This window comes from Tenrec ecaudatus, chromosome 10 (assembly GCF_050624435.1).
Source record: "Tenrec ecaudatus isolate mTenEca1 chromosome 10, mTenEca1.hap1, whole genome shotgun sequence".
Classification (NCBI taxonomy): Eukaryota; Metazoa; Chordata; class Mammalia; order Afrosoricida; family Tenrecidae; genus Tenrec; species Tenrec ecaudatus.
In genome coordinates this window covers 114,639,519-114,667,479 of record NC_134539.1, presented here as the reverse complement: position 1 = coordinate 114,667,479, position 27,961 = coordinate 114,639,519, and the positions used below count along the sequence as shown (strand labels likewise).

General features: G+C 37.3%; 1 protein-coding gene across 4 annotated transcripts in view; it reads right to left on the bottom strand.

Annotated features, from left to right (window-relative positions):
* Positions 1 to 27,961, bottom strand: part of NF1 (neurofibromin 1) — a 268,504-nt gene that overhangs the window by 172,182 nt on the left and 68,361 nt on the right. For all 4 annotated transcript variants that reach the window (XM_075561360.1, XM_075561359.1, XM_075561358.1 and 1 more), the window contains exons 4-13: positions 27,225 to 27,415; positions 19,409 to 19,515; positions 18,256 to 18,323; positions 17,947 to 18,022; positions 17,169 to 17,326; positions 11,237 to 11,410; positions 10,069 to 10,191; positions 9,768 to 9,842; positions 5,259 to 5,390; positions 535 to 669 (exon numbers count right to left, since the gene is read on the bottom strand). In XM_075561360.1, the coding sequence (XP_075417475.1) occupies positions 535 to 669; positions 5,259 to 5,390; positions 9,768 to 9,842; positions 10,069 to 10,191; positions 11,237 to 11,410; positions 17,169 to 17,326; positions 17,947 to 18,022; positions 18,256 to 18,323; positions 19,409 to 19,515; positions 27,225 to 27,415 (1,239 nt within the window). The remainder of the gene's footprint in view (positions 1 to 534; positions 670 to 5,258; positions 5,391 to 9,767; positions 9,843 to 10,068; positions 10,192 to 11,236; positions 11,411 to 17,168; positions 17,327 to 17,946; positions 18,023 to 18,255; positions 18,324 to 19,408; positions 19,516 to 27,224; positions 27,416 to 27,961) is intronic.

Genomic DNA, 27,961 nt, shown 5'->3' with positions numbered 1-27,961 from the left:
TTCCTTTGGACATGGTTTAACACTGGCTGAGACAGAAAGGATAGTTGTGACAATAAATGATTACTAACCACACCATTTTCATCTTCTCCTCTTTTTAATTTGCAATTAGAGGCCATAATACTAGAAGGCTGACAATGGGAAGAAAGAGAAAAGAAAAACTAGCAATAGCAAGTGGAGATATAAAAAAATCCATGTAGAAGTGGAGAACACTATGATTTATGATTGCTTCACAGCTTTTACCCCATCTCTCCCGCCACCCATCCCAAAATGATGCCTGGACAATAAACAGACTAGTAACAGTGTAAGGAGAGAGGAGCTTGCTCAGAGGCTGTGAGTTTACAGAGAAGGGAAACTGAGAAGAGTCAGGTCACCTAACTGAATTACGTGAGTGTTCTCGATGAGTTTGTTTTCTTAGGGATGAGTCTTAGCTTTCAGGTATAATCCGAAAGAGTCAGTAAGTGCTTGGCATTCCGGTTATAACAAATTAATTTTGTGTAACAGTTTAAGAGCATTTATTCCATAAAATGTACTTACACAAAGCAGAAGCTTAGGATCTGCATGGATTAGTTTCACCATAGACAACAGAAGGTACTTATAACTCCTTGTCTCCAAGTCTGTAGGTTTTTCTTTAAATTTAAGGCTTGTTACTTTTTCTTTAAATGTAAGACTCTAAAGCAAAAACAAAACGTAACAGCACCTTGTAAAAATCAGATTCAGAATAATGAGCCAACATTTTAAATCTATTATTTTAAAAAACAGCTTTGAAAATGCAAACACAACTATGTTATACTAACAAATGTGTGGTATTAATGCAAATCTGCCAAATTTAAGGATAAGATTAATATTCATAGGTATAAAATTATTATCTTTCACTTTTTAATTCAAATATGATCTAATAAAAATTAAGGGAAAACCTATTTACGTACGAATGCCTCTGTAAAACATAATTTTCTAAAACGTGAACACACTGGCGAGAAAACATTTAGTCTACAGTCTCACAAAAATATGCATTGGGCAGTTCACTTAACAAACACCTCATATACATGAGCAACTGTTTTAGAGAATCTAAGATATTATCAATTATAAGATTCATTATTTTATACACTTATAAGGAATAAAAAATTTCAATAGTAAATCAATAAAAAGTAACACACATCCCTTTCGAGTAAAAACATGTGCTTCAAAAAGTTGATGAATTTATGTTATATAGCTCATCATTGTATTTAACATTTTAACTGTAATTTTGCTTTTTCCTTCCTCAGCATTCCATCTCTCTCAAGTTACAGAATGCCTCTGGCCTGAATAACATTCATAAACCAGAGAAAGAGCTCTTTGAGAAAGATTAAATCATGGAAAATGTGTTTCAACTACGGATTACTGTGGTGAGCTAAATTAACTATATGGATGTTTTCTAACAAAGAAAAGAATCCGACTGTATTCTAAATAGACTATCACTTTTTTCTCTATTTTCATGCTTCCGATTGCTGTATCCATGCCTTTAATTCAGCAGATGGGTAAAAGAACATCAAGTTCAACTTACACTCGAGCAGTTCATAATCTGTACTCAAAATAAACGCAGTGAGTATTCAAGCCAGTCTTTCAAACATAAAAAGTACACATGCACATTTTCTACAACCCACAGCAACGATTCTCAACACGAAGTAGGAGAAATGAATGTGCTATGTCCAAGAACAATGAGGGCTTTTGATCCGCAGATAAGACTAGCTAATGGGCACATTTACTGTAAGAACGACACTACAGAAAAGAAATAGTAAAAACTATAAACAATGTCTGCTTTTATATTTATATACCCACGGCAAATGTTTTACTGCATATTATTTAATACATTGTTTTTATTGTGATTATATTTAATACATAATTTATTTAATACGTGTATTTAATACATCATTTTAATTTTCATTCTAAGTCAAGGCAAACCTTTCAAACTGGACACATTCATTGACTAACACGTAACTAAGTGTTAGCCACCACTCACCTGCTACTCCCGGGGCCAGGAACACTTAGCAAACTCAAAATTTACTTTCTTTTCAGTAACTATTCCTAAAGAGTAAATCTTTTGCTGACATTACCTTTTTTATCATAGGTACCAACATAATACTCTTGTTACAGCACAAGAGTCTAATATGGAACATACGTCTTCAATGAAAAATATTCCAATTACACACTTTAATTTACTATTAGTGGGTGTTTTATATATATATGTATATAACTTTCTAAAGAGATGTCATTTCTTAATGAAGCAATTCATTAATTAAGTGGTCTTCCATTTTGCAGATGTTAGCAGGAATCCAGTTTCGTTTCCAATTGACACAGTTGAGTGCTTTTGCATAGCTGATAAAACATAAGTAAATGTATTTCTGATATTCTCTGCTTTCTGCCAAGATGCAACTGATGCCAGTAACGGGAGCTATCCCTCCTGTATTTCCCCTTCGGAATCCAACTTGAATTTCTAGCAGCTCCTGCGAATGTACTGAAACAACGGTTTTTAAACTGCTCAGCAAAAACTTACTTGCAGATGAAATCAATTATTTTGAATAATTTCTGCACTGTTGGGTCACCTCTCTTTGGAATGGGCACAAACACGGATCTCTTCCAGTCAGTTCGCCAAGCAGTAAGCAGTCTTCCGTATTCCTTGGCATAGCTCATGAGTGCTCCCAGTGCTTCCCCAGCTAGAACATTTCAACGGCCTTCTGTCAATCCTGAGGGCCTGATTTTTTGCAAAATTTTTCAGTGCAGCTTGGACTTGTTTCTTCAGTAGCATTAGTTTTTGATCATCTGTTACCTCTTGACATGTAGACCAAGTCTTTTTAGTACATTGACTCAGTGTATTCTTTCCATCTTCTTTTGATACTTCCTGCATCATTTAATTATTAGTCCAGAGAATTCAAAACTGCAACTTGAGGCCCTCTGTTTTCTTCAGCTCTTTCAGCTTGAGATGTAGTGAGCAAGTACTTCCTTTCTGGTTTTCTAACTCCAGCTCTTGAATATTTCACCATAATGTTTTTCTTCTTGAGCTGCCCTTTACATTTTTCTAATTAGCTCTTTTAGTTCATTTTCTTCATTTACTTTGGCTAATCTACAGTCAAGAGAAAAATTCAGAGTCCCTTCTGACATTCATTTTGACCTTTTCTTTCTTTCTTGTCTTTGTAATGATCATTTGCTTTTTTCCTGTTGGATAGAACTAACGTCCCTCAGGTCTTCTGTTAGTGTCCAGTGAGATGTTCTCAACTGGCAAGTGGGATGCACTCAACTGTATTTTTGCTCTCATGGGCTTATCTTAATGTTCTTCGATTTCAACTTAAACTTGAACACTTAATAATTTTCTCTACAGTCAGCCCCTGTCTTCATTTTGGCCTCTAATACTTAGCTTCTCCACTTCCTACAGATGCAGTCAATCTGATTTTTGTATATTCTGCCTGGTACAATGCATGGGTGTAGTCACTGCTCATGTTGTTGAAAAGGTGAATTTACGATCAAGAAGTTTTGGGTTTTTCAAAATTCTGTGTGATCTCCAGCTTCACGTGTATCACCAAGCCCCTATTTTCCAACTGTGGTAACTTCCTCTCTTCTTCCAACTTTTACATTTTAATCGCCAATAATTATCAATGCATCCTGATCGAATGTTTGATCAATTTAACACTGAGTGTGGGTAAATTTTTAAAATGTTTCCTCACTAGCTTTAGTGGACTGATGCATAAATTTGAATAATAGTTGTATTAACTGGGCTTCCTTGTAGATGTAAAGATATTATCCTACCAAGTGCAGCACTGTACTTAAAGACAGATCTTTAAATATTCCTGTGGATGATGAATGCTACACTACTCCTCCTGAAATTTATCATTCCCAGCCATTCCAAACCATGCAATAAACCATATGGTTTTCTGATACAGAGTAGCTAATATCAGTCCATTTCAATTCAACAATGCCTAGAACATCTATCGTTACACCTTACATTTCATTGTTGATCTTCAGTCTTTCTAGGTTCATCTTTCATACATTCCACATTCCAATTCATAATGAATATTTGCATCTGTTTCTTCTCATTTTGAGTGGTGAATCACCAGCAAGCAAATGACAGTTCCAAAAGCTGTGTTTTAAATTTTATTTCGTATATCTAATTTCCTACATGTCACATTCAGCATTCAATGAGTACAATATGTATTCATGTGAAGATTCACTTTAACCTGGTGAGGTATTATAAAGGGGCTTTTCCCCCAGCTTTGTCTCCCCACAAAGACATACCAAACATTAGTGGCTTTTTGTAACATATGGTGGGAGGTCAGATGCTTAGAGACAGCCTCCCTAAAGGCAGTCTGTTGCCAGACAACTTTCAGGTCCCACCAAGGTAGGGTCTGCTCCTTGCTGTTAAGGATAATGGCTACCTCTCCCTATAGGCCCCTGAAAGCATTGATTTGGTTCCTGTAGGTGGAGTTCACACCCTACTGATAATGGTCTATAGTTGAGCCAGGGAACAGGTCCAACTGGCTCAGTGACATCCAAAGTTAGGCTGCCATCCTGAATCTAGGATCCGCCCTTCTTGTCACATGGATACCCCAATCCCTCCCCTTCCTATTGCGTGTACACCCCTAGATCGACTCCCTCTCATTGCTGTATAATGCAACCCCTTCCAGTGACCTATGTCTTTACCTGTAATTAGTGGGCCTGCACGCCCCCCAAAGGTATATAGGCCTGGGTGTGCAATAGAGAGCTCTCCCCTGTTCCCTTTCCCCTTGTCTTCCTTCTCCCACCCCCCTCTCTCCACATCGACCACCAAGCGGGGCTGAGATGAGCATACTACCATGAAATATGTCTGACTCTATTATTTCCATCTCTCTTTTATCTCTCATGCTCTCTAGGACTTTACTATAATCTTTAGCTATATTAACCGTACAACCGCGCTTATCGAACCCGTGATTAGTTGTGGGGGCTGGCCTTTCCCCACAACCCAGGAGTCAACTTCCTTTATTCATCACAAAAGGAGCTAATCAAAATGTTTTCACTGTTAAAGAAAAAAGAAACTATATGAAAAAAATAAGTTCAGCTCATTGAAATAGTGAAAAACAATCACCAACTAAGCACGGCAGTAATATTTCAATATACAATATACCTACAGATTTATAGACAAAAAGATAGAACTCATTTGGTTTCCTAAAATAATCAAAACAGCAGGCAGAGGAGGAACTACGCTAAAATGCAATAGGAAGACAGTCACATTGAAACCTTAGAGCTTCTCTTACCGGCGCCACTCGTATAGCTGGGTGTGCTCCGCACCCCTGCACAGCTTTGTGAAGTGTTTCACCAAACATATTCCGAAGTTCAACTGAGTGACAATAAACAGCATCAATCTTCGGCCACCAATCCAATGCAGACTGCAGAAAAACAGAAATACCATAAAGAAGAAGAAAGCAGAAATTGGCATGAGTTTTATGCTGCTGTTGTCACTCTGGATTTAAGTTTTGGCCATTGGGCAGAAACTCCTAAGATCATGCAAACACACACCATAATTGCCAAAGTCTTCAAATAACGTGTCTGATTCAGACAATAAGCCACACGTGTACGTTTCGGTATAATACGGAGCATGAGACAAACATCCCACTTCATGAACATGGGTACATGTGAGACTGGCTTTTCTCATTGGAAAGCTAGTGAATCTGAAAAAAAGTCTTTGGAGGCTAATTAATAGAGCCAATCTTTCTCTAAGTTTAATGTTTTACACAGTTCACATAGTCTATCTTTTCCAACATAAGAATGCTATTAGCAAAGCTTTAAAAGAGATTAGTGGTTCAACACAACGTTCAAGGAGTATGTGACAAACCAATACTGTATGCTTATAAACAATGATAATTACAACATGAGATTAGTAAATGAGATAATGCTATTAGTGAATCTACAATCAAATTGCTCTATATGGATGGCATAATACACGGAAGACTAAAACTCAATTTAAGCGAAGATAAACTGACCTGAGGCAGATATTTTTTAAATATAATCATTTTAAACTAAAATTTTTCTATTGCAGTTTAATTTGTTAGCTTTAATGTCTACTTTTCAATGCCTACTTCATACCAAAGCATAATTCTTTAAAATGGATAAATAAATGTATTATGAAAAGACAATTAAAAATCCCTAAATCTACACAGTTTGATTAGATGTGAAAAAACTGGATGAATTCCTAGAAATACAGAAAGCGTGCTTGGAAAAGGGTTGCGTTGCAATGCAGGCTTGAATAACTTATTCAATTTCTGTGAAAAGCAGCAGCTAAACGAAAGGTAAAATTCAAATAGCAGGTGAGCGTGAAGAGGGGGTTTAATACTTCCACCCTAATCCGAGGTTCCTTATTACTCACCACTAATTAAATTCTCAACATTTAATTTCTTCACACCAATTTCCAGAATGTTTTGAGTATACTCAGTTTTTTTATCATAACCTAAAACTTGTGGGGGAAGGAAATACATTTCTGGAATAGTATGATTGTTTTTGGTAACATAATCAATTTCTCAATCCTTGGGAAAGTTGGTTACTGTCCAAGAAAACGAGTAAAATTTGATTTCTAGGTATTTGCTAGCTTAACTAACTCAGAGCTAAATAACCCTAAGTGAGCTGTGCGGAGTCATCAACGTGTCGAGCAAGCCCATATTTTGTCAGAAGCTAATTAGCTAACGACATATGCATCCTCTGCAAATTACTGTTATTTACATTCAATACTACTGTTCAAACCATACTGTGGTACCAGGTTTACTTTATAAAACCACTTTAGATTTTATATAATTGGTGATAATTTTAGTATATTACAATAAACTAAAGTACATGTGTTATATTTGCCCTGGAAAATACTAGGTTTATTGCCAAGAAATTAGTATAAGTAAATAATAAGAAGAGTTCCATGGGGGCAATTCTTGTAGAGAACATTTAAGCACATTTTCAAATGCCTCAGACATAATTCCTCAACTGAAACACCTCTGGATAGAAAAAGACCATCTGATTCTCAATGTAAGAACTCTGTGTAAGTTAAAGATGATGAACTGCTAGAAAGAAAATAGAGAACACTAAGTACTGTGCCAGTCACAGCAGGGACCAGTGACGGCTATGAATACAGCTCGTACGTGTCTGTGCTACTGTTTAATTTCCCAGTGACTGTGTGTGTGTGTGTGTGTGTGTGTGTGTGTGTGTGTGTAAAGAAGTCCCTCACTACTGAGTCCATAATATAGATCTGCTAACTCTAATTCCTCTTATATGAAGGGATTTCAACACAATCTGTGGAAATTCCCATTATCTTTCAATGCCATTCTCCCACAAACTTTTGAAGCTCCTCTCACTCCCAATGTATGTCACAATTTCTGAAAGGTGACATTATTATGAATCATTTTAGAAACTGCTAAACCCTTACATGATAAAAGTACATTAGTCAACACACTTTCCGAATTTCTAAGAAATGGTAGATTTGTCAACATCTAAACATAGTACTTCTAAATTAAGCATGTGTACTTCACAAAAGCAATGCAAAACTACAAACACCAATAGTATTTCTAGTTAAATCCACAAAACACATTAAGACTTCTATCTTATTTAAGAATACAAACTTGAAACATCTGTGAACTGCCTAAAGAACAATGAAAGAGAGGAACTAATGAGGTGTATTGAACCAGGAATCATTTAGAAGAGAGCTTACACTCTGAATGAATGTAGGCTTAGGAGCCCAAATAGCCAGGAAAACTGTATGTCATAGTAACTGTTCTTCAGTTAGGCTCTTAGGAACAGTCGATTCTGTGAGTTTGCAGATTTATCTTCTAGCTCTGACTTTTTTAATCAGAAAGTACTTCAGATTCAATATCAATCTCAAACCAAGAGTGGGTGCAGGGCAAACAAGTAACAATCTATAACAATACAGCATCTCTGTATGACGTATAACTTTTAAAGACATCTTATAAACTCAATAAAGTTGTATATTTACCAGTATTCTATTTTATTACTGATGCTTTAATATTTTAGAAATCAGTCACTATAGTATATTTTAATAAAAGTTTCATATTGACCTGGCCTCTGACAGAGACAAAGCACACCTTCCCACATGCAGTACTCATGATAGTCTAGAAGGATGCACAACCGCTCTCACCAGGTACACTGAGGCATGCATGAAGTAACTCCAGGCATGCTTCACACCCAGAAAGGAGCAGCTCAGCCACTTACAGCAGTGCCAAGTCCATGCTTGAAAGTGCTCTATATAGTCAATTGTAGACAAAAATATTTCACAATTAAAGTAGCTAGCCGCAAAGTACCAAAAAATTAAATAATTGGGTTTATTACATATAAAATATAAGCATTCATATACAACTAGTCATCCTAATAAATACAATATTTTGTGTAGCATGAGTCAAAGGGGGAAAGAAAATACATTTTTTGAATTACATATAAATCAGGGGAGGAAAAATCACCTTTTTATATTTTTAATGGCCTTGAAAATAAACCTCAATACAATGTTCTGCCTTGTTTGCCCAACCAATCTGCTGCCACTGACTCAAGTGGACTCCAGGTGGCCCGTGTGTCTCAGAGTGGCACTGTGCCCCAAGGATTGTCACTACTTGGTTCTTTCTGAAGCAGATCACCGTGTTGACCATCTGCACTACCAATTGACACATAAGTGTGAATATCTTTGTAAATAGGTAAAAGTGAAATTATAGAAGACAGTCCTTGAGAATCTTTAAAATGTAACTGTTAATCCTTACAAAATTTCTTAAACCCACTGTTCCAAATATTAATAGTTTTACTATCTCTCTGCCTAATGTATCCAAGTCAGCTCAAAGGGTCCATAAGTACCTTGTAGTGCCTGACATGTTTTTGTATCACGTAGATACCTCCCCTCCTTTCAACTGTGTGAATTTCATTTTGCTTGAGGATTGAAAGGGAAATCAAGTATGGTCTTATCATTTTGTAAATGGACTGCATTCAGTAACTGTTTAAATACTACTCACTAGAGTGGCGCCACCAGGAGGGTGGTGGGAGGGTGGGTTAGAAAGGGGGAACTGAATACAAGGATCTACATGTGACCTCCTCCCTGGGGGGCAGACAACAGAAAAGTGGGTGAAGGGAGACATTGGACAGTGTAAGACATGACAAGATAATAATTTATAAATTATCAAGGGTTCATGAGGGATGGGGAGTGGGAAGAGAAGGGGGAAAATGAGGAGCTGATGCCAGGGACCTAAGTGGAGAGTAAATGTTTTGAGAATGATGAGGGCAATGAATGTATAAATGTGCTTTACACAATTGATGTATGTATGGACTGTGATAAAAGTTGTATGAGCCCCTAATAAAATGATTAAAAGAAAAATACTACTCACTACTTTTAAACCTAAATGGTTAAAAAAAGGTGACAAGTCAAATTGTATCAATGCTGAGGAAGGCTTAGAGCACTAAACTAACATGTAAAGAATCCTAGAATGACATCTTTTCAGTGAGGTGATTATTAAGAATGTGTGAGACCAAATATTTTAGATTAATCTCTCCAAAGGACCCTAATTTATCCTAACTTCACATAATAAGAATTTTAGGTTGACATGAAATACAAAAAATAAAACTCTTTTATCAGTTTGCCACATATAGCCACCTCTGAAAACTCCCTAGATCATGTATCTTTGGAACCAAGAGCACCTTTCTTTTAGAGGAGGAGGGGACATGGGAAGGGCAGGAGGAGGAGAAAGGGGGTTTTTGTTTTTTTAAACTAATATAGCAATACCTTTTAGACTTACATTGGTGATAATTCGATGGAGTGAATTTACCAGCACATAGTGAAATGTAGAAGGAGAATTCTGAGCGAGACAGATCTATAAAGGAGTAAAAAATGAGACAATTTCTATAAGAAAAATACCCAGTAACATAAATTAGAACACAGGACTGCAAAAATAAACATTTTTTAAAGTATGAAACTATGAAAATTAACATCATTGAGAAATATTAGTAAAGGAATAATTTTTTATCTTTCCAATCTTTCACATTTACAAAAGTTATCAACATTAGTAAACATACTTGGCTAAAAAGCAATGCTCTCACCTTAAAGTGTTGGTTGTTGTGCGGGCTTATTCGAAAGCAAGAGACAAGGCAGTCTATCATTAGATCTACATCTGCTGTCTGGCTGCCTCTCGAGAACGGTTTACTTGGATTAAAAAGTAAGTTCTGTAAAAATCCCAATAGAAATGAAAGACTTTATACAGTCACAGTGTATTTTGGGTAACTAGCACTTACAAACATGATGGTCCAAATGGAGAGGAGTAACATTCAATTGCCAGAAAAAGCACCAAATTTCTATGGTGAGTCGTCAGCCGGACAGAATTCTTACTATACCACACGCAATTCCTTACAGGCCACTACAGCCATATTAGTTTAAATGCAAGTCTGATTAATTATGCTAACTTAAGAAAACTAGTTTCTATATCCGAATTTGGCATATAGTGACTGAGGTCTAAAAGCTAATGAAAAGTCACTTAAGGTACATCTAGTAGTTTCTCTCCATCGAGAGGAAAGACAAGTGACAAAAACCAAAAGACATAAGGAAGCAATTAGCCCAATTGATCAAAGGACTACACACACATCATGCGCCTCAACCCTGAGACCAGAACGCAGTGGTCCCCAGCTACACATTAGAAATCAATTAGAAAGAATCATATTAGAAAGTCTTGAGTGGTAGAAAAATGTGGACCACAACTCAAAAAAATCACAAAGGAGACCAGACTTACTGACCAGATACAGATTGGTGGGACCCCCCAAGACTATGGCTCTTCCCTTTTCAGGTCAGGAACTGGACTCACTACTGGGTTCAAATAATTCTCTAGGGTCGAAAGGGATTCACTCAACAGAGACGATGTTCGGAGAGTTATAAGAGGGGAGGAAAGGAAACAGGCAGCACAGAAAGAAGGAAAGCAATGGTACACGAAGGGGACTGCAAGGACCAGTTGAATCAGAATGTGCATATATTACTGAAGGTAGAACTCTGATCTTCTGTGGAAGCCTTCCCCCAATTCACATTAAAAGGTGTAAAAGAGCTACAGATAATGAGTTAACTGTTTTCATAGTTTAAGTCACTTTATTTAGTCTGATGAACAGAGCAAAGTTATTTTCAAGTAAGACTCAAAACTTCAATGTTTGCAATGATCTTCAACATAACGCTAATGTTAAAAACTAATTGTCTCAAGTTTATAGTGCATAATATTAAGCATCTTACCTTTAGGTCCACCACCATGGACTGAACTAGCAGGAAAATTACCGAGTTATCTTCCCAATTGATATAAGTACTTGCTTTACACAGTTTGACACAAGCAATCGCAGCACTCTCTGTCAGCTGCCTGCTTCCTCCATGGCCAGCCAGGGCTTTTCGGAGGCTGTCCAGAAACAGTTTCTATAGAATGCAAGCACAGCAGTAAGACAGGCTATGAAGTGGCTTAGATTTCAGATTATCTAATAAAGTCACAAATTATCAGCCACTATACATATGACAAAGAATTATTTTCAATCTCATAATTTAACTCTAAAAACAAGGAATCGTGTATCCACTCATGATGAATGGCACCAAAGAAACTTGAATACAGCCCTTGCCAACTAAAGTAGTTGACTCTCCATATTTAATTCAAGTGATATTTTTTGAAGATTTTCTTTTAATCTTCGCTTCTTGCATTATCTGCTCAGAATACAGATTGAAGTATGGCAAGAAGATACAACCCTGACACACTTCTTTCCTGATTTTAAGCGATGTGTTATCCCTTGTTCTGTTTAAATGACTCCCTTTTGGTCCGTGGGCAGGTTCCACACAAGCATAAGGAGATGTTCTGGAATTCCCATTCTTCTCATTCATATCCATATTGTTTGTTACAATCCACAAATACCTTTGCATAGTCAATAAAACACAAGTAATTATCTTTCTAGTATTCACTGCATTCAGCCAAGACCCGCCTAACATGAGCTAGGGTACTCCCTGTGTTAAGTGCTCTTCTGAACCCAGCTTGAACTTCTGGCAAACTTCCCGCTCAATATATTTTTATAAGTGACTTTGAATTAACTTCAACAAAACTGTATTTCCATGTGATATTAATGATATTGTTCAATAATTTCTACATTTTGTTGAGTCATCTTTCTGGAAAACGGGTACAAATATGGATCTCTTCCAGCCAGGTAATCATTGTTTCCAATGCTTTATCAATTTCTTCAAACAAAATCCTTGGACAGTTTCTAAAGACCCAGATTGCTTGCTGGTCTTATTCCTAGAGTTTCTGACACAGTAGACCTATTGTTGGGTCACTGTAAGTCGGAATTGACTCGATGGCAGTGGGACTGGTTTTTTGGCTTATGGTTGATGGGTTTAGAAATGTGCATTTTCAGTTTCCAGATGATGCTGACCTGGTCTAAAGATCACTTGGAGTACCAATAATCTAGGAATCCACGTATTCATCTTTTTATCAATCCCACCATAAAAATCGGATTGGAAGAATATACACAGAACTCCTGACAATTATCTCTGGAGAAGAACAAACAAAAATGGAACTAATAGATGCAGAGAAATCTTTAGTTTTATCTGTTGCTTTTTTTTTAAGTTTATGCCAGTGTTACTTGTGTAAACTTTAAAAAGTATGTAGATTTTTTTTTTTTTGGCAAGGGGAAATATTTTAATTTTCTGGGTTACTTTTTCTCTATTTACTGTGTAGGAAGATTTTCATGGTAGGTAGATATTTAAATCTTTTTTTTTCTTTTTTAAATCATTCTGTTGGGGGCTCATACAACTCTTATCACAATCCATACATACATCCATTGCGTCAAGCACATTTGTGGCCATCATCATTCTCAAAGCCTTTGCTTTCTACTTGAGCCATTGGTATCAGCTCCTCATTTTCCCCTCCCTCCCTCACAAACCCTTGATAATTTATAAATTATTATTTTGTCATTTCTTACACTGTCTGACGTCTCTCTTCACCCACTTTTCTGCTGTCCGTCCACCAGGGAGAGGGTTATATGTAGATCCTTGTGATCCCTTCCCCCTTTCTACCCCACCTTCCCCTTACCCACTTGGTATCACTACTCTCATTATTGGTCCTGAGGGGTTTATCTGTCCTGGATTCCCTGTGTTGCCAGTTCTTATCTATACCATTGTACATCCTCTGGTCTAGCAGAATTTGATAGGTAGAATTGGGATCATGATAGTTGGGGCAGAGAGGAAGCTTTAAAGTAGAAGTTGTATGTTTCATCGTTGCTACACTGCACCCTGACCGGCTCATCTCCTCCACAAGACCCTTCTGTAAAGGTGATGTCCAATTGCCTACTGATGGGCTTTAGGTTTCCACTCTGAACTCGCCCTCATTTACAATGATTATGATTTTTTGTTCTTTGATGTCTGATACCTGATCTCATTGACACCTCGTGACCACACAGTTCAGTGTACTTCTTCCATGTGGGCTTTCTTGCTTCTGAGCTAGATGGCTGCTTGTTTACCTTCAAACCTTTAAGACCGCAGACTAGGGGTCCTCAAACTTTTTAAACAGGGGCCCAGTTCAATGTCCCTCAGACCCATTGGAGGGCCGGACTATAGTTAAAAAACAAAAAAACTATGAACAAATTCCTATGCACATTGCACATATCTTATTTTGAAGTAAAAAATACAAACGGGGCAAAAACACCCAGTGGGCCGGATAAATGTCCTGGGCAGGCCACATGTGGCTCTCGGGCCAAAGTGTGAGGGCGCCTGCCCCAGATGCTATATCTTTTGATAGCCAGGCACCTCAGCTTTCTTCGCCACATTTGCTTATGCACCCACTTTGTCTTAAGCAATCTTGCCGGGAAGGTGAGCTTCATGGAATGCCAGTTTAATAAAACAAAATGTTCTTGCATTGAGGGAGCACTTGAGTGGAGGCCCAATGTCCATCTGCTACCTTAATACTAAACCTATAAATATATACACATAGATCTATTTCCCCATCACATATATTTACATATTTACATATATACATGCAGGCATTTAGACCTTTATAAATGCCCTTTGCCTCCTAGTTCTTTCCTCTATTCCTTTTACATTTCTCTAATCCCAGTATCATGCTCAGCCCTCATTTGGGTTTCAGTAATTCTACTCGGTTACATTGCCCTTGATCAGTATGCAGATTTTAAAAAAAACATTAAAATGTTAACAGGAATATGGGTGATTGTTATAGTCTTTGTACATTAAAAAATTCTGCTAAAAAACATACTATACTCAAAAGAAATTACTGGAAAATATTTACAAAACTAAAAGTATAGAATCACAGCTCCTAATATATATATATATATATATATATATGAAAAATCTCACAAATTAGTAAAAGACTAACAGACAGCATAAGAAAATAGGTAAAGGAAATGCACAAATATTTTGCACAAAAGAAAACATGCAAATAGCCAACAAATGCATGAAATGATCCTGAGTCCTCAAAAGAGGAAGCACAGCTAAAATGAAATATTGTTGTTTTTATTTTATCAGCCTGGCAAACATCTAAAAGGCTGGAAAAGGCGTATTCCTGAAGAGGATTCCGGGGAGTAAGCACTCTAATTTTTCCTGGTGAAAATCTGACCTGTTGCAAACCCTGGGGGATGTTACTTAAGGATAACTATTAACCTTTTAAACACAAACACCCTTGACTTAGAACTTCCAGTTTGAGAATTCGACAAGAGTAACAGGTCCCATTATAAGACTGTATGTTTAAACAAAAGTATTTACTTAAGGATTAATAATGATGCTTAATGAAGACAGACAATCTGAATAACTTTTCTTTCAGAATGAAATGGTTGAACAATTAAGGCTCATTATAGTAAAAATGGTTATTACATAATACTAAAGAGAATGTGCTAAAACTACTATTCTGAAGAACAGCCAAGATATACTGTGAAATAAATAAAGGAAGATACTAAGTAATACGTAGAAAAGGAATTCATTTAAAAATCTCACAGCTACCATATATGTGTATTGCATTTTGATTTTGTGTTTGTAAAACAAAGTAGATACGAATGGAAAGGACACGTGGCAACCGTTAACAACGGCTGCTATCTCAGAGGAAATGTGATTTTTAAAAAGCAGTAATACTTTTTAAAAATACAACTTTAAAATGCAAGAAGATTTAAAGATCTTATTTTTTTAACCACAAAAGTATTGCTACAGAAAATTCTACAAAGCTTATTTCAAAGCTTTTGGGGAGTGCCAGCCACAAAGTCACATATTGTATGACTCCAGTTCTACGAACTGTCAGAAATAGGCAAATCTAAAACGAGGTGATTGGTGGTGCCCAGGGTCTTGTGGGGAGAGGGGCAGTAGCTGCTAACAATGAAGAGTGGTTTCCTTGGAGATGATAAAGCGTTCTGGAATTAGAGAGTAGAGATGGTGGCATAACCACTGTGTGGAAGACCTGAAAGGATGAACTTTATAGATACAAAGCATATCTCAAAAAAACTAAATAAAATCTTGGCGAGAAGAAGGATAACCAATGAAGCTAGGAGCCAAAATCAGTAAAACTGGATGACTACATCAAAATCCTAAACAAGCAAATAGAAAACAGAACCCATAAATAAAGTTTAAAGATAAATTAAGTATATGTACACATACCTACAGGCATAACACAGTGGGGAAATGAGCAATTAATCAAAGATATACAAATGGCCAATAAAAACTGCAAGAGATGTCGCTCTGATTATTAAAACAAATTCATTTAAGCATAGTAATAAATTTATAGTAACTTCCTTTGCCTATTTTGCCTAATAAACAGTAGAAATAAATCTGCTATTTTGAAGGGCTCTAATAATCTAACATGAAAAAATATAGCTTCAAAATGGAAAAGTTGGAGCATGGATCTAGGTGAAGTACCACAAAAATCATAAACTCACAAAAAATAATGAAATTCATTTATTTTCCCATCAAGGCAGAAATTCCCTAACCACTATTTCTACAAAGTATTGAATCATCCAGTTGATTTTTAACATCTCCACCCATATTTTGTTAGCTAAGAATATTTTCCGCCAAAGTGCGTGTGTGGTGGAAGATATTAGCAAAACAAAGTATACAATAAAATGAAAAATTATTATTAATAACCAGCTCCTATTATTTAGAAAGGTACCCTGGGTAAGCATCGGACTGCTAATCACAAAGCCGGTGGTTCAAACCCATCAACTGTTCCTCAGGAGCAAGATGAAGTTATCTGTTCTTGTGACGATGACCTCACTTGGAACCCTATTTAGGGCAAGTATTAGTAGGAAGATCATTAGTCAGTTTGGCTTTGGCATTACCTAAAAAGAAAAGCAGTTATGTGCTGGGTTGTTAACTGCAAGGTCAGCAGCTAGTCCATGGGAAAAGATGGGCTTTGACTCCCATAAAATTAGTCTCGGAAACTCTCAGGGCAGTGCTGCCTATAGAGTCGCTCTGAGTAGGCCTTGACACGATGGCAGTGATTTTTGTTTTGTTTTGATCGTACCACTAAGGAGCCCTGTGGTAATTGGGCTACTAATCACAAGGTTGGTAGTTCAAACCTACCAGTAGGTCCTCAAGAGAAAGACGAAGTGTCTGTCCTGTAAGCATTTGCAGCCTCAGAAACTCTAAGAAGCAATGCTACTCTATCCTACCTGGAGCTGCTATGAGGGAGAATCGACTGTAAGTCGATAGGTTTAGATTTTTGGTTTGGGTACAGTTTCAACTTTAACTTACAGGATCTATATAGTAGTCTGCTTCACAATGCAACGCTGTGAAGATTGTTCTAAAATACTTAAACTATTACGACATTGCAGGTATACCAAATGAACCCACCTCCATGTACCCACATATGGCACAGAGCAAAATGGTGACGTCTAGCTGGCCAACCTTGTAGTGATTATTAGAGAAACACTGATTATCATGTTGTCTCCTTTGGTGAAAGAACAAAATGGGGGGGACGATTTTAAACCTTTAACCAATGAGTGGTATCTATTATTCTACCAAATAAAATGACAGACGAGTAGGTCTCTGCTAACGCAAACCGAGATCTAAAATGAGTCTAAGTAGAAAAAGTTCTCTGAAATGTATCATGCTGACAGAAGATTAACCCTCCTGAAGGGATACAGACCTTGAATAAACTGCTTCACATCTGTACTGATTATGGAAACCATGTTGCCCTTCTCACCTTATTCATATTGTTTTCATCAACCACATCCTTGGATATATCCTGGATTATTTCTGGACATAAAATAAGAAGGATGATTTGGAGCGGCCAGACTGCTGCTTTACGTTTGGTACTTTCAGCAAAGCCATCCACTAAGTCAAACAGCTTTTCTGCACACTCTACATGAAAAACATAAACATTAAATTGCATTATTAGGTGAGAAGAAAACCCCTGGCATGAAATACAGAGCTGGCCACTCTCCATAAACCCAAAGGCTACATTGTTTTAAAGATAGAAACCTGGAAGCTCACTTAGAAACTACACATATTCATTCACGTAAGTTGACAAGCAAGGTTACAATATGTATCTACGTGTCAGAAGCACAATCCTGACCCATCAGAGAAAATTCCAAATTTCAGAATGCCCAGTCAAATGTTTAGTGCCAGTGGCCCAGAGGGTGTGATGTCAACCAAGTACCAAGAATGCACAGTTTCCCAAAGGGAACTGCTGAAATTCCCTAGGAGTCTGTATTTTCTGCCTTGCAAGAACTCTTGTAATGTAGTTAAGAGTATTAATGTTTTATATGTATCTCCCTAAATATAAAATAAAGTCTTAGCGCACAGAAAACCACTTTTCTACAACAAAGAGCCAACAATTTCCTTTTTGACATTAGTTGAAAATTGAAAATATAAACACCCCAGGATAACCAACCGATCTGGAAAGTGATGGTTTCTCCTTCATAATAACAGTTTAAAAGACATCCCCACGCCCCGACCCCCAAAATCAATCTTATCCTTACCAGCCATATCAGTCTGTGGCATCTGGTACAGCTTTGTAAACTCATCTGGATAATTTTCTACCCAGTTCCAAAATGCCTACAGATAACAAAGCGCATGCCTTTAAATGGAAACAGTGACTTTTTCTCAACACAAATGTTATCACAAAATGTAATATGCATGTATTCCAGAAAGCTCTGAGTTTCTTTACAAAAATATTATGGCATATTCTTCCTAAAATATCTTAATGTGAAATCACATTTAAGCCATAAGTCTTTTGTCTCAAAATTCTAAAGATAGTAAATGTATAAGTAAAAGACATGGTAACTTACCTTTTCCAAACTGTTTATAATTGCCAATTGTGCGACCTTCTTTAGGGCTTTAAATTTAAATGCTGTTTCTGGGGGGGTGGGGACAATTTTTAATTAGTCTTTGATGCCTTACTTAGCACAAATATACCTCAGCGTAACTGATAAAACTAACTTCATTTTACATGCAAGTTTTCATTCCACGTAATTAATATGGACCATTGCAGACCTATGCCTGATAGTACCAGCTCAATAAAAAGTAAATATATCTTAAACTTCAAAGTTGAGGTTTTCTTTTCTTTTGGTGTTTCTAATAACTTTTTTAAAATGTAAAAAACATATTGTAATTGTAGACTATTTTAAAAACTATGCAATAGTGTAAGAAAAAATTTAAAGGACATCCATGAAACTACCAGTCAGAGACAACCACAGTGAAGAATTTGGTGAGTTTTCTTCCCTCCCTTTTTTCCACATGTGATAAGAGAACATTTAGCAAAACTGAGATCATAAAGGCTTGACGAACCTGCTTTGCTTTATAATTAACATTATATCCCAAATCTGTATCACTTAAAATTCTCCATATGTGTTATTTGATAGCCATATATACAATAGTAACTATTACTCAAACAACTACTTGCCAGGTACTTCCATTATAATTCAACAATTATACTTAAACAATTCTGAAAATGTCAATGCATTGAGAATATTTCAGAATACTTGTGTGTGCATACAGATATAATAAATTATTAAAGTCATGATGTTTTTAATATGCTTTCATCTATAATATGCTTTGATCTATAAGTCACTAGGGTTGGACCATTGGTTATGTGAACATTTTCCAATTGCTGTACATTTAAATTATTACCAATATTTCATTATTATAAGCAATACTAATAAATACTTCCATATAAAAATCTTTGTCCACATTACTGACTATTCCTATAGGGCATTCAAAATACTCACAGTGACCCTTTCGACAGAGAAGAACTGCCCCTGTGGGTTTCAAAGGCTCTGCATCTTTACAAGAGCAGAAAGCCTCATCTTTCGCACATGAAACGGCTGCTGGTTTGCGACTGCTGACCTTGAAGCTAGCAGCCCAACATGTAACTCACTACACTACCAGGGTTTATTTCAGATATTACCTTTAAAGTTACTCTTCTTATGTAAACAAACCTACCCTTTAGGAGTCGTTTTAATTTTGCACAATCCACATTGATATACTGCAATAATTCTATATCATGTACATCAACGTTATCCTCTGAACAAACAGTCAATTCTTGTAACCTATAAAGTGAAAACCAAATATGATTTAGCAATTTAAGTTGTAGGAAATTCCAAAATTCAAAAGATTCTTTCTCCCTGCAATTTTGACAGCTTATTACAAAGTAAAGGTTTACTAGTTATAAAAATCTTAAAGAACATAACTAATTTAAGAAAAATGATAAAAAATAATGATAATGCAGTAAACAGATTGAGGTGCCTAAACAGTACTTCCTACTAAAATAAGCCAGAGCTCTTTGGAAAAATTAAATATACAAGATGAGCTTTCTTGAAAACAAAAAAACTCTCAGAAGTACAGGTCCTCAAGAACCACAAAGGTGCCCATTTACATACAGAGGGTCCTGCTGTTGAAAAATGAGATCATATACATGAGCATGGAAATAATTGTGTTTGTAACAACTCAAACACATAAAACTATGAGTAAAAATCCATAAATCTGTCGTAATACAAGCACACAGAAACCTCATTGGTCACACTTAGGAACTGTTACGGCAACAACTCATTCTAAAAATTGATCAAAGAATCAAGTTTCTATTATGCTTTGAACATGGACTAAATTACAACATTAATAAGGTGAGAAGAAATATTTTGCAAGAATCATAATTTTGAAAGAATGAATAAATGACAGAGCAAGACATTATCATTGCGTAGTTTCCGAAAATAGCAGATGCAGGCAATGAGCTTCACGACTACCAGAAACATCACGGTAAGCTTAGGCGCCCTGATGCGAGGCACAAACACAGGCACACACGTAACGGAAAGCGTGGACACAGCAGACGACAGTATAGATGACTGGGACCTCCAAAAATAAGACTCTGGGAATCAAAAGATTTCACTGAAAAGGGCAATATGCGAACACATGATCCAGGGGGGGAAATTTTAGTAATGACATATCAGACATGGGATTAAACTGTAAGATTTCTAGAAACGTCAATGCTTCAATAAGAAAAAGGAGAATAACCCAGAGGTTATGGACAGGCACCCAACAAACCTCATAAAAAAATGCTCACAATCACTGGGAATCCAAGAAACGCAAACCAAGATGACAATGAGATACCGCTTCATTCCAGAAAAGATGGAAAGCACCTACATGCTCACCAGTGGACGACTGGATACATAAACGTTGGTACAACCCACACAATGGAATGCTAAGAAAATTACAGAACAACGATGACTCTATCAAGCATCTCATGACAGATGCATTCGGAGGGCGTTCTGTTGAGTGACAGAACAGTCAAAATACAAAAGGACAAATATTGTAGGAGACAACAGACTCTCGTGTGTTATTAGGGGTGGCTGAACGGGAAGGGAAGGAACAGTCTAGGGTAGGTAGACAGGTGTTACCTTGGGCGAAGGGGAGGATAATATACTACAAAAAGGAGATGGGACAACAGAGGGGGAGGAGGAGACAGGGAAAGCCACTGGGAGGTTTGATGAACTGTTTAAATTGTTGAATGCAAAAACAATCTGGTATGAAAGCTTTCACTGAAAGAACAATAAAAAATGTGAAAGCAAAAAAGCACACAGGCAGCACTACAATGAATGAATAGGCTGCTAACACCTAAGCCCAACAGTCATCCAACATCAGAACTACAGAGGACACAGAAAAGGTATTCTTGCCCTACCAACAAAACAAAATGGATTTCAGTCAAGGCCAGTCAATGAATACTGGAAATTCTACAAAACACCTAACACAGTTTGCCAACAAATAAGCAACATGAAATAAACAGAGGTAGGAAGGTGGGAAATGAAGAAATTGTGTGGATTACACTATGATCCAAGGAGGAGCGCTGGTGGTGGCATGGTTACGTATGGGGCTTCCATCTGCATGGTTAGCAGTTTGAAACCACCAGCCGCTCCTTGGAAGAAAAACAAGGCTTTCTATTTCCTTAAACAAGTTCCAGTCTTGGAAATCCACAGGGGGTTGCTGTGAGTCAGCACTAACTTGATGGCAGTGAGTTTGTTTTCTATGATACGGAGCTTTCAGAAGAAAGATGAACCAATTGCAGGGTATAGACTTTGGATATTGAAAAATCAAATGAAAAGGCCTTTTTTTAGAATAGTAAGAAAAATTAAACATTAATTTGGTATAGATATTAAAGAATTGTGGATTTCTGTTGACTATGAAATAGAAAATAGTTAACTTTAAAAATCTATTAGGAATACATATTAAAATATCTATAGATGAAATGACTCATCTGAGATTTGTTTTAAAATACTAAAAAAAGGTATGGGAAGGAGGTATAGATAACTGTTGAAGCAGACTGAGAGATACACATGGATTTGAAATATTAGTTTGCTTTGTATACACTTGAATTTTTTCCAGCAGATGCATAGATTGACATCCAGGCTGAAGAGGTATGACAGGGAAAGTGGGAATACACCCATGAATATATACGATTGACTTAAGATATTCATGTATGTGTATTTACCTTTTCTACAAATATACCCATAAATGTGATGGAGCATAACACGGGGAAAAGTTATGAAAGCTATTTAGACATAACCAAACACCCAAGGGAATGAGTCGCTGGGCCTGGAGGATCATGACCACAGTGCTGGTGGACACCAACATCAACTGGCCTAACACAGTTCACAAAAACATTCTACATCCTACTTGGGAGAGCAGCAGCTGGGGTCTAGAGCAGCTAGCTAAGGTGCAACTACTGGTCTCCCCATCCAAAGAAAAGGACACATCTGAAATGGAAAGGCACTGGGAAACTATCAGTCCACTGAACTAATGGCCCACACAGCAGTCAGTCTCCACAGCCTAAAACCAGAAACACTAGATGGTGCCTGGCTACCCCTACCAACTACTCTGAAAGAAATCCTATTAAACCAAAACCAAGCTGACTGTCACTGAGTCATTTCTTACTCACAGCAACCCAATTAAGTGGAAGAAGAGGGTAAAATAAAACTCAAAATCCTAAAAGAGACCAGGCTTACTGGCTGAACATAAACTAATGGAACCTCTAGAGCAGTGGTTCTCTACCTTCCTGATGCCGTGACCCTTTCAGACAGTTCCTCATGTGGTGGGGACCCCCAGCCACAAAATTATTTTCATTGCTACTTCATAACTGTAATTTTGCTACTGTTATGAATCAGGCGGCCCCTGTGAAAGGGTCATTCGACCCCCCCCAAGGGGTCGCAACCCACAGAATGAGAACCGCTGCTCTAGACTCTGGTCCTTAGACAGCCTTCACTGACACTCAGGAGGTACAAATAACTACCCAAGATCAAGAAGGCAGCACTTACCCAAGGTCCAAGTTCAGAAAGGTGAAGGAATGAAAAGAAAAGGGACAGGAGAAAGTAGGATGTGTGATAGTACATTGGGGAGATTGCAATGAATAACAAAATGTGCATGAATTGTTGAGTGTCAAACTGATTATCTGCTCCATAAACCTTTATCCAATCAAAAGGAAAATACAACTTAATTTACAATTTCTATTCACATCAACTACACTTCAGAAACATGGATATTTTATCTGCATTCCCAGGTCAGGGTTACATTGAAATAAAAGGAATTGAATCTCTTCAGTGCACTTTTCTTAGTCTGTAGATATTTATGTGATTATTTTGATTAATGTTTCCCAGAAGAAGATAAGCTTATAGAACAAGAATTTTTTTCAAAGCCCAAATTTCCCTTATAATGGATTTAATGTTATTATTAAGTGTAGTGAATTTAATACTTAACACAAATTTCAGGCACTTGAAAACTGATAAATTCCCTTAACAGCAACTATTACAGAATTAGGCTTCTTAATGAGGCATATTCAGTATTTCAATTAATGTTATTGTTGCCTAGAGTTGGAATCGCCTCATAGTGACCCTATATGGCAGAGGGAGCAAACCCCCACAGACTTTCCTAGGGTACAAATGAACAAGTCTTTTCTCTTGCACTCTCACTGGGTGCACTCAAACTATCAACCTGTCAGTTAGCAAATTACATTAAAAGTAATAATAAAACTGTGAACACATGACAATAACAAATTATCCTAGAAAGAGAAAGCACAAATGTTACATGACTTTATATTAACTTATATTTTAATCATTTTAGTGTAGTTCAAACTTGACTTATGAACTACCACCAGACTTCAGTTGCTAAAAGTGTAGCCAATCTCATTTCTTTCTTCTAAACTTGTCAATCATTTTACCCTACTAATCAATCTTGCTGCCTTCCAGTAGATGTCAACTCAGAGCGACCCCATAGGACAGGGTAGAACTGTCCTGTGGGTTTCCAAGGCAGATGTGTAACTAACACTAAAATTGTTCTAAGCACTACCACAAAAATGCTATATATCGCCAGTCTGAGACAAGCTTAGCAGTGTGAGCCGGGAATGACAGGGTCCTCAATATTGATTTACATACAGAAATCTCACAGCTGTCACACAGAACTACGAAGTATAAAGTGTGCCTGAGCTGGAAGCACAACTCAACAGATATAGCAACACAAACTTCTGTGAAGGCTACTCCTGGGACTGTTTGTAAAAAAAAATGAAGAAAAGTTTAAGCCCTTTTATAGTCTAGTCTATTTCTACAGAAAAAGTATTTTGTAATGCTTGTCATTTTGGAGAAAAATCAAGTAAAAAGCAGTTTAAGGAGCAAAAATAAAATGGAGAAATTATCACTAAATGCTTACCAATGCCAAGTACTGACTTATAAAATGAGTATCACTGAGGTATGTGCACAAGAGCTAACCACATGATACCAAGTGGTCGACAATTACCCAAAGAGGGGAGGGGACGCTACAGCAGCGGAACTCAAGCAGAGATAATGTCAGGTCTATGTACTGCACAAGTTCTAGCCAATGGCACAGTATGGAACAATCTGGATAAAAATTGTTAAAGGGGAACCTAATTTGCTGTGTAAACTTTCGCTGAGAACACAATAAACTATTGCTGTTATTTTCATTTTCAGACAGGTTAAACAATCCAGCACAAATTGGTTTCATATTTTGGTTCATCTAGTACGTTACACGTCAAAGGCACAAGCTAAATGAAAAGACAAATGTCTAAATTCACGTTTCAGAGCCCACTTCGATGCAGCCTGTCCTCTGGCGGCTACAGAAGCTGCTTTATTACGTGGACACTTGTCTCCTGTCTGACAGCAGTGAACCAGATGCAGCAGACTAAGCAAAGGTGGACTATTTTTATATGTGCTAATGCCACAAAATCCCGCGAAACAAAGTCTTGTATGACTAGAACATTAGAACTTCTACAGCTTCCAAAGGCAGCAGATTTTCTATTTTATATAAAAACTCAAGTAAAGAGAAAAGGGAAGATAGCTTATTCTTTTGATCATCTTCTATCTTCAATATAAGATTATATTAGTGTGTTAGATCAAAGACTTACACATATATCGTAAAGGCCTCCTTTCATGAAAAAAGGTTGGAGTTAAAAAAAATATTTTGCCAACCTCGTATTCCCTAGGCACTTGTTACCATGCTGACTGAAGCAGAGTATCACCAGAGGGCTTTAAAAATATTCATGGAAAAAATCTTTTAACCCATTTTCCATAAACTTTTGGAAGCCTCTCATATTACTCAGATTGTGAAGTATTACTATTTGAAGAGGCTTCGTGAGAGCATTATTCTGCTGCACGCATTGGCTAAGATAATCATTAATATTGCACCATTAAATGCAATTTTAGTATTCTTTGCAACAGGAATTCTGTTGAAATACTAATGAATATTGTTACCTAGCATCATGATTACAGAAAAAATCTTTTTTTAATTAAAAAGAAGATCAATTTTGAAGTTAGTTAACTCCCCTAAAATACTACAACACAAAATTTTAAATGATAATGATGTACATTCTCTTTCAAACCTCTTGGAAAAACAGAAGACTGAGTAAATCTGACTAATGGAAATCCACCATTCATTCACACAGGCAGACAATTCAAAAAGATGCATGCACAAATAGCAAAGAGAATTGTTTTTCTTTATGTAAGTCTCTGGTTCACTCACGTGATTTGGCAGAAAATTACTCCGTGTTTTACTTCCCACTTGGTCAAAATTAAGGACCCATTTGCCTCTTCTTATAGAAGGCAAATTATTTGCATTAAGACAAGTTCCTGAGTTAATGTATTCATGTCAGTTCTAATTCTCTCTCGTATATTGTCATCTATATCAGTTTTCCCATCTGAACATACATTTTATAAATGTTAGAACACACCAGCACACAAGTGTGCATATAAAGATTTCATCAAAATAGAGCTATAACAGAAGTCTGAGGGGGCTTTGGAAACTGTGTAGGAACGGCTGGTGGGACGGCGGAACTGGGCCACCACTGGGAGAGCAGTATGGCGCTCCTCCGACAACTGCAAATAGGAGTGCCGGCTGACCCCGCAGTCCCTTTGCTTGGTTCAGACCCCAAAGAGTAAAGGCACAGCATAAATAGATGCACGCAGACTCGTGCACCACTGTTCACCATAACAAGAAGAGCTACACCACCTCAATGCCTAGCTAGGAAAGAATGGATACTCTGGCACATAAACACCATGTTATTCATGACGCAGCTCTGAAGGCCCCCATGGCATGAATGGATGTGGAGAGCATTGTGCTGGTGAAGTCAATCACAAAAGGACAGTATCATGAGACCCGTGGGGGAAAGAAGAAGAAAATCAAGACAAAGGTTTGTACACCAAAAGAAAACGACCTTGAGGGGTGGACGGGAGGGGAGGGGAGGTGGGGTGTGTGTGTGCGCGCGTGTGTGTGCGCGCGCATGCACGCACACAGGGCTAGAGCAGGGGTCGGCAAACCGGCTTCAGAGCTGTAATACGTGGCTCTTTTGGTACATAAGTGTGGCCCTGAACTAAAACTGAAAGAATATAAAGGGTATTTTTCAGATAGTGGTGATTTCACTGTTTGAAAAAATATGTTTATGGCTCTCAAATAATTTTTTAAGTTGTGTGAGGGACAGGATTGGCTCTTCAAAAGTTGTTGATTCCTGGGCTAGAGGGAAACCAGTGTTAACATGGCTGATGGGAAGATGGTATTCTGTCACAGGAAAAAGAGGAGAGGGTGACAGAGTAAGCTGGTGGGAGGTTTGAGAGGTACTGTATCTACTCAATATATCCCAAGTTTTTCAGCACATTTTTCATGCAGCTTTTGTGGTAAAATTAGGTGCCTCCGCTGATACTCGAGTATATACTGCAATTTAAGTTGTTGAATACAAAACTGAAGATCTGAAAAGTAAACCCACAGCTAATTCATAGTAAAAAGTAAAAGACAAAGAAGAACAATTGTAAAACAATTCCATTATCTTTTACCTCCATTTTACTATGAATTTTTTGAAGCCCCTCCCCACTATCCTCCCCCACCACCATAGGCACGCAAACTGGTAGGACAAAACTGATACAGACTCTGCTGCCAGCCTGAAAGCCAACTTAGATGGAAGTTTAGTCGATTATTTGGCATGACACCTTCAGAACATCCTGGGGCATCACAGCGCCTCCAGGCTCTCTTCCGTTAATAGTGCAGACATTGAACTGCACATGTCAGTATAACAATATTAAATAATAATAAACACTTCAAAGAAATTACGAGATGAAAAATTCTACAAAAGGCCAGATCAGATTCATTTCTGTCAACGTTTACCTTTTATGTAAGTGTAAGAAAGACTTCACTGATCATGCTTTAAACTGTACCTGACTCCTACCATCCCATGTGGCTTTACTGGCGTCCGTCTTCTATGACACACTGCTGTACTAACCTGGTAGCAATGCGACTAAACACAGCATTGAAGTTGTTGCAGCTGAGAGAAAACAACACCCCGGAGGCCGAATTCCGAAGCTCAGCTGCATGTTGGTTTCCTTCCCGACAAGTGTGAAGAAAATGGCAGATTTCTGGTAGCAACTGTTTGACCAGCATGGTTTCATCCAATCTCATTGTGTCCTTGGGTTGCTGAAATAGAAATAATTACATATGTCTAAAAACTTTCTTCATCTGACATGTACATGTGCTAATACCACCTTTCCCAATTTCCTAGTATGGAAATTTTCAAACATACAGTAAAGATGAAATATCCACATGCTTATCACCTAGACTCAACAATTAGCATTCTGTCATATTTGCTTACACCTATCTATAAACACCCAAACCAAACCATTGCTCTTGATTCAGTTCTGACTCATGGTAATGTCACGTGTAAAGTAGAACTGCACTCTAGGGCTTTCAAGGTTGTGCCCTTGCTGATTGCCAGGCCTTTCTTCTGAGGGGCCCAAGTGGGTTCAAACTGCCAACCTTCAGCTAGTAGTTTGAGTCTTCCAGGGACTCCATTTCTAGATCTATAAATAACCTCATTTAAAAAAAGGTAATTCTATCTCCATCTCTATTATAGATGGAAATGTCCCCCTAAAAAATCTAAGTAGTAAATCCTAAACTCTCTCGATAGCTATAGTTTAGGAACCCTGGTGGGACCGAGCCTCATTACTCAGCTGCCAACTGAAA